Here is a 7,867-nt window from a genome sequence, read left to right as displayed (position 1 = left end):
GGTCGTCACAGCCCCGCCCCCTGCCTGTATATCCTGTGTGAGAGGTAGTCACAGCCCCGCCCCCTGCCTGTATATCCTGTGTGAGAGGTGGTCACAGCCCCGCCCCCTGCCTGTATATCCTGTGTGAGAGCTGGTCACAGCCCCGCCCCCTGCCTGTATATCCTGTGTGAGAGGTAGTCACAGCCCCGCCCCCTGCCTGTATATCCTGTGTGAGGTAATCACAGCCCCGCCCCCTGCCTGTATATCCTGTGTGAGGGGTAGTCACAGCCCCGCCCCCTGCCTGTATATCCTGTGTGAGAGGTAGTCACAGCCCCGCCCCCTGCCTGTATATCCTGTGTGAGGTAATCACAGCCCCGCCCCCTGATGATATCACTGGTATAATGCCCCTGTGATCACGCAGACTCTTGTCCCATTTCTGGGGGATGTGATTATGAGGACGGAGCGGGGGAGTGGGGGATCGGGGCTCGGAGACTTTTCAGCGTCTGGTGTAAAACTGCTGAGCAAGCACAAGCTGCCGGTGACACAATGTAACAAACTATGGGGGGGGGCATGAGCCGCGTAACAACACTGCCATCTGCAGGAGCTCAGCGGAAGTGCAGGAGCTATAACCCCATTACCTGGATCCGCCTGGAGTCCGCGCTCCGCACTTCTGGGATTTATTATTATTATTATTTATTTATTGCAGATTTTTCAGAAGTTTTTTTTTCTATTTTTGTGTTTAAAATAAGCCAAGAAGCAACTTCAAAAAACGGCAGAAGAAAAAGAAAACTAGGAGGTTCCCAGGATCAGGGGCAGTAGGAGGGAGTACGGGACCCGAGGCAGGGGTGGATTATAATACAGGAGGTCTGGGCGGTGGCCCGGGGCCCAAAGCTTCTAGGGGGCCCCTGGTCACCCACTATATTATATACTGAGAAGGACCTTCCCCCCTGAATCCTTGTACATCTGTCCCTGCTCTCATATCAGGATTACTATAGGACCTGCAAAGGTCCTGGAACTGCAGCCTGAGGGGCACATTTACTGAGAGTGGTGCAAACTGCACTAAATGCCTCTGCCTGTGTATAATGCAGGGGGCGCCAGAGACACCCCTGACCTGCCCCCACAGAGGGCAACAACTGTTTTTGCTGCACCTTTACAGGAGAAATCTGGTGCACGGTCAGAATGAGCACAGGGCGCCCCCTTGTGTTGTATGAAGATCAGTGCAGCCGCGCCACAGGGTCACGTGCCACGTCTGCCCAGGGACCTGTGGCGTCCACAAGATGCACAATCCAGTCAGTGAGTGGTGATAGTCACAGGGGGAGGGGGGCGCAGGGGGTGCAGGTGTCCCCATGTAAGATGCAGGACTGTGAATGTGGGAGGAGTCTGGACGATCAGCAATGACATTCAGATAGAAAATCATCCACAACCGACACTCGTCTTACATGTAACAACACTGCCCCCTGCTGCTGCACAACAGAATGACACCCCAGACAGAAAGCTCCGCTACAGGATAGGAGCCCCAATAACCTCAATATACCTCAATGCGCCCCAGTACCTAATTGTGCCCCAATGTGTGAAATCCTACCTCTAGTGGCCGCAGTGAGCACAGCAGTGTTAGGACGCTACGCCACTGCACAAATCAATATTTCACAGTCCTGCTGCTACTAACAACTTATACAAATCAGTGTATTTCCTATCTCTCCAGGGACAATGCATAACACTGGCTGCAGAGAGCACAGAGCACAGCAGTGTGAGGTCTGATTATACATCTCTACAGGGACAGTACATAGCACTGGCTGCAGAGAGCACAGAGCACAGCAGTGTGAGGTCTGATTACACATCTCTCCAGGGACAATACATAACACTGGCTGCAGAGAGCACAGAGCACAGCAGTGTCAGGTCTCATTACACATCTCTCTAGGGACAGTACATAACACTGGCTACAGAGAGCACAGAGAACAGCAGTGTGAGGTCTGATTACACATCTCTCCAGGGACAATACATAACACTGGCTGCACAGAGCACAGCAGTGTGAGGTCTGATTACACATCTCTCCAGGGACAATACATAGCACTGGCTGCAGAGAGTACAGAGCACAGCAGTGTGAGGTCTGATTACACATCTCTCCAGGGACAATACATAGCACTGGCTGCAGAGAGCACAGAGCACAGCAGTGTGAGGTCTGATTACACATCTCTTAAAGGACAATACATAACACTGGATGCAGAGAGCACAGAGCACAGCAGTGTGAGGTCTGATTACACATCTCTCCAGGGACAATACATAACACTGGATGCAGAGAGCACAGAGCACAGCAGTGTGAGGTCTGATTACACATCTCTCCAGGGACAATACATAACACTGGCTGCAGAGAGCACAGAGCACAGCAGTGTGAGGTCTCATTACACATCTCTCCAGGGACAATACATAACACTGGCTGCAGAGAGCACAGAGCACAGCAGTGTGAGGTCTGATCACACATCTCTCCAGGGACAATACATAACACTGGCTGCAGAGAGCACAGCAGTGTGAGGTCTGATTACACATCTCTCCAGGGACAATACATAACACTGGCTGCACAGAGCACAGAGCACAGCAGTGAGAGGTCTCATTACACATCTCTCCAGGGACAATAAATAGCACTGGCTGCAGAGAGCACAGAAAACAGCAGTGTGAGGTCTGATTACACATCTCTCCAGGGACATAACATAACACTGGCTACAGAGAGCACAGAGCACAGCAGTGTGAGGGCTGATTACACATCTCTCCAGGGACAATACATAACACTGGCTGCAGAGAGCACAGAAAACAGCAGTGTGAGGTCTGATTACACATCTCTCCAGCGACAATACATAACACTGGCTGCAGGGAGCACAGAGCACAGCAGTGTGAGGTCTGATTACACATCTCTCCAGGGAATATACTTAACACTGGCTGCAGAGAGCACAGAGCACAGCAGTGTGAGGTCTGATTACACATCTCTCCAGGGACAATACATAACACTGGCTGCAGAGAGCACAGAGCACAGCAGTGTGAGGTCTGATTACACATCTCTCCAGGGAAAGTACATAACACTGGCTGCAGAGAGCACAGAGCACAGCAGTGTGAGGGATGATTACACATCTGTCCAGGGATAATACATAACACTGACTGCAGAGAGCACAGAGCACAGCAGTGTGAGGTCTGATTACACATCTCTCCAGGGACAATAACTAACACTGGCTGCAGAGAGCACAGATACCAGCAGTGTGAGGCCTGATTACACATCTCTCCAGGGACAATACATAACACTGGCTGCAGAGAGCACAGAGCACAGCAGTGTGAGGTCTGATTACACATCTCTCCAGGGATAATACATAACACTGGCTGCAGAGAGCACAGAGCACAGCAGTGTGAGGTCTGATTACACATCTCTCCAGGGATAATACATAACACTGGCTGCAGAGAGAACAGAGCACAGCAGTGTGAGGTCTGATTACACATCTCTCCAGGGATAATACATAACACTGGCTGCAGAGAGCACAGAACACAGCAGTGTGAGGTCTGATTACACATCTCTCCAGGGACAATACATAACACTGGCTGCAGAGAGCACAGAGCGCAGCAGTGTGAGGTCTGATTACACATCTCTCCAGGGACAATACATAACACTGGCTTCAGAGAGCACAGAGCACAGCAGTGTGAGGTCTGATTACACATCTGTCCAGGGATAATACATAACACTGACTGCAGAGCGCACAGAGCACAGCAGTGTGAGGTCTGATTACACATCTCTCCAGGGACAATACATAACACTGGCTGCAGAGAGCACAGATACCAGCAGTGTGAGGTCTGATTACACATCTCTCCAGGGACAGTACATAACACTGGCTGCACAGAGCACAGAGCACAGGAGTGTCAGGTCTGATTACACATCTCTCCAGGGACAATACATAACACTGGCTGCAGAGAGCACAGAGCACAGCAGTGTGAGGTCTGATTACACATCTCTCCAGGGACAATACATAACACTGGCTGCACAGAGCACAGAGCACAGCAGTGTGAGGTCTGATTACACATCTCTCCTGGGACAATACATAGCACTGGCTGCAGAGAGCACAGAGCACAGCAGTGTGAGGTCTGATTACACATCTCTCCAGGGATAATACATAACACTGACTGCAGAGAGCACAGAGCACAGCAGTGTGAGGTCTGATTACACATCTCTCCAGGGACAATACCAGCAGTGTGAGGTCTGATTACACATCTCTCCAGGGACAATACATAACACTGGCTGCAGAGAGCACAGAGCACAGCAGTGTGAGGTCTGATTACACATCTGTCCAGGGATAATACATAACACTGGCTGCAGAGAGCACAGAGCACAGCAGTGTGAGGTCTGATTACACATCTGTCCAGGGATAATACATAACACTGGCTGCAGAGAGCACAGAGCACAGCAGTGTGAGGTCTGATTACACATCTCTCCAGGGACAATACATAACACTGGCTGCAGAGAGCACAGAGCACAGCAGTGTGAGGTGTGATTACACATCTCTCCAGGGACAATACATAACACTGGCTGCAGAGAGCACAGAGCACAGCAGTGTGAGGTCTGATTACACATCTCTCCAGGGACAATAAATAGCACTAGCTGCAGACTGCACTGTCATTACTTCTGTTCTGATCCCCTTATATGTGAATGGACATGAGCTGCATTACCAGACATTACCTGCATATGTGAGGTGGCGCTGATAATCTTGTGTGATCCCTTTACCAATGGTCTGTTACCTGTGACCCCAGTGACACTACAAGTCCCAGCACGTTGTGAAGATGCAGATTGTCACACATTATAATTGTATTTGTCCAACAACTGGGAAGACAATAAAACTCCGAGACATTGACTGTAATAAGATTAAAGGAAACTTCAGACAATCTGGATCCACTTCTGCAGGAGCATCGGATCTTCAGAACTTCATGACCGGGTCATTATATACATTGAGAATATTGTCTGTGGAGGAAGAGGCGGCACTTCCCTGAGATTATCTTCTTCCATCATCAGACCCAGAACCTGCCGGATGAAGGGAGACCCCATAACCCTGTGACTACCAGGGGGTCTGACTATCATCCTATGAGATGGGGGGTGGGCGACGCCACTGGGCCAGGACCAGGGTGACCCTATAACCCTGTGACTACCAGGGGGTCTGACTATCATCCTATGAGATGGGGGGTGGGCGACGCCACTGGGCCAGGACCAGGGTGACCCCATAACCCTGTGACTACTAGGGGGTCTGACTATCATCCTATGAGATGGGGGGTGGGCGACGCCACTGGGCCAGGACCAGGGTGACCCTATAACCCTGTGACTACCAGGGGGTCTGACTATCATCCTATGAGATGGGGGAGGGCGAGGCCACTGGGCCAGGACCAGGGTGACCCCATAACCCTATGACTACCAGGGGGTCTGACTATCATCCTATGAGATGGGGGAGGGCGAGGCCACTGGGCCAGGACCAGGGTGACCCCATAACCCTGTGACTACTAGGGGGTCTGACTATCATCCTATGAGATGGGGGGAGGGCGAGGCCACTGGGCCAGGACCAGGGTGACCCTATAACCCTATGACTACTAGGGGGTCTGACTATCATCCTATGAGATGGGGGGAGGGCGAGGCCACTGGGCCAGGACCAGGGTGACCCTATAACCCTATGACTACTAGGGGGTCTGACTATCATCCTATGAGATGGGGGGAGGGCGAGGCCACTGGGCCAGGACCAGGGTGACCCTATAACCCTATGACTACTAGGGGGTCTGACTATCATCCTATGAGATGGGGGGAGGGCGAGGCCACTGGGCCAGGACCAGGGTGACCTATAACCCTATGACTACCAGGGGGTCTGACTATCATCCTATGAGATGGGGGGAGGGCGATGCCACTGGGCCAGGACTAGGGGGACCTATAACCCTATGACTACTAGGGGGTCTGACTATCATCCTATGAGATGGGGGGAGGGCGATGCCACTGGGCCAGGACTAGGGGGACCCCATAACCCTATGACTACTAGGGGGTCTGACTATCATCCTATGAGATGGGGGAGGGCGATGCCACTGGGCCAGGACTAGGGTGACCCCATAACCCTGTGACTACTAGGGGGTCTGACTATCATCCTATGAGATGGGGGGAGGGCGACGCCACTGGGCCAGGACCAGGGTGACCTATAACCCTATGACTACTAGGGGGTCTGACTATCATCCTATGAGATGGGGGGTGGGCGACGCCACTGGGCCAGGACTAAGGAGACCCTATAGCCCTATGACTACTAGGGGGTCTGACTATCATCCTATGAGATGGGGGGAGGGCGAGGCCACTGGGCCAGGACTAGGGTGACCCCATAACCCTGTGACTACTAGGGGGTCTGACTATCATCCTATGAGATGGGGGGAGGGCGACGCCACTGGGCCAGGACCAGGGTGACCTATAACCCTATGACTACTAGGGGGTCTGACTATCATCCTATGAGATGGGGGGAGGGCGAGGCCACTGGGCCAGGACTAGGGTGACCTATAACCCTATGACTACTAGGGGGTCTGACTATCATCCTATGAGATGGGGGAGGGCGATGCCACTGGGCCAGGACCAGGGTGACCTATAACCCTGTGACTACTAGGGGGTCTGACTATCATCCTATGAGATGGGGGGAGGGCGACGCCACTGGGCCAGGACCAGGGTGACCTATAACCCTATGACTACTAGGGGGTCTGACAATCATCCTATGAGATGGGGAGAGGGCGACGCCACTGGGCCAGGACCAGGAGGACCCCATAACCCTGTGACTACTAGGGGGTCTGACTATCATCCTATGAGATGGGGGGAGGGCGATGCCACTGGGCCAGGACCAGGGTGACCTATAACCCTATGACTACCAGGGGGTCTGACTATCATCCTACAGGTGAGGATTGTTACTGGACCCTTCTCTTTTGCTATTATGGGGGGGGGGGGCAGGACTTGGGTTTCGTGGATGGTGGGGATCTTCCTGAGAGCCTATAAATTCACAGCAATATCCAGAGATTGAGGGTCCCATAGATCCCCCCATAGAGCGGGGGGAGATGGCAGCACTGGAGGCTGACCGGAGCAGGTAGGTGCCTCAGGTAGGTGAACCTCCATCACCATTCTCATATATATATATCCCATATATGACTCCTTGTTCCTGGAGGGTCCACATCCCAGACCTGGGGCAGCATGTAGGGAGCGCGGACCCCCGATGTGTCCTCACTTGTAGAGCGCCATCCGCTTGCTCTGGTACATGTACATGTAGGCGTCGCAGAAGAGCCGCTTGGCCACGCCCTTCATGTCCCGCGGGTTGTGGTTGGTGAGGTCGCTGAGGGGGGCCGCCAGGTAGGTGGCCACTTCCGGACAGAGGGTCACTCGCGGGATGTTGTAGCCCTTTTCACTCCCTGTGGAAACAATGAGATAACTAAACACTTAAAGGGGGATTCCACCTACAACCAGGGAGGCAGTTCTCATAGTCCAGGATACAGGACGGGGCCGAGGACCTCTCCGCGCTGGAGCCAGACATAGGATGATGGAGCTCCCAGTGACTGGGGTGACAGAGCCCCCCATTATTACCTCCACACCCTGTAACAGCTGGGGGTCGCATCCTCCAGGACCATACTGTGAGCCGGAACCTTCTCCCCCCCACCACATCCGTTACTACTCCGCGCTCCGCTGATTCTGGCGCTGGTGGAACGTTTTCTGCATCCTGCGCCGATCCCGAGGGATCAGATAGTTTCACCGCTCAATACGCCATTAGCCTCTTTACTGTCAAGTGGGCGGTCCTTAGCTGGAGCACATCCCACCTGCCGGTAGAGGGACTTATTAGCATATTGGGCGCTAATTGCTCGGGAATTCCAA

General features: G+C 53.1%; 1 protein-coding gene across 4 annotated transcripts in view; it reads right to left on the bottom strand.

Annotated features, from left to right (window-relative positions):
• Window positions 1–4,795: 4,795 nt before the first annotated feature.
• The window catches only part of LOC140132343 (ubiquitin carboxyl-terminal hydrolase CYLD-like), a 66,423-nt gene continuing 63,351 nt past the window's right edge, over window positions 4,796–7,867 (bottom strand). For all 4 annotated transcript variants that reach the window (XM_072150996.1, XM_072150997.1, XM_072150998.1 and 1 more), the window contains exon 15: window positions 4,796–7,410. In XM_072150996.1, coding sequence (XP_072007097.1) covers window positions 7,226–7,410 — 185 coding nt within the window. In that variant the 3' untranslated portion in view covers window positions 4,796–7,225. The remainder of the gene's footprint in view (window positions 7,411–7,867) is intronic.

This window comes from Engystomops pustulosus, chromosome 5, assembly GCF_040894005.1.
Source record: "Engystomops pustulosus chromosome 5, aEngPut4.maternal, whole genome shotgun sequence".
NCBI classification, from domain to species: Eukaryota; Metazoa; Chordata; class Amphibia; order Anura; family Leptodactylidae; genus Engystomops; species Engystomops pustulosus.
Note: the sequence above shows the minus strand (reverse complement) of the source record. Positions and strands in the feature narration are given on the sequence as shown.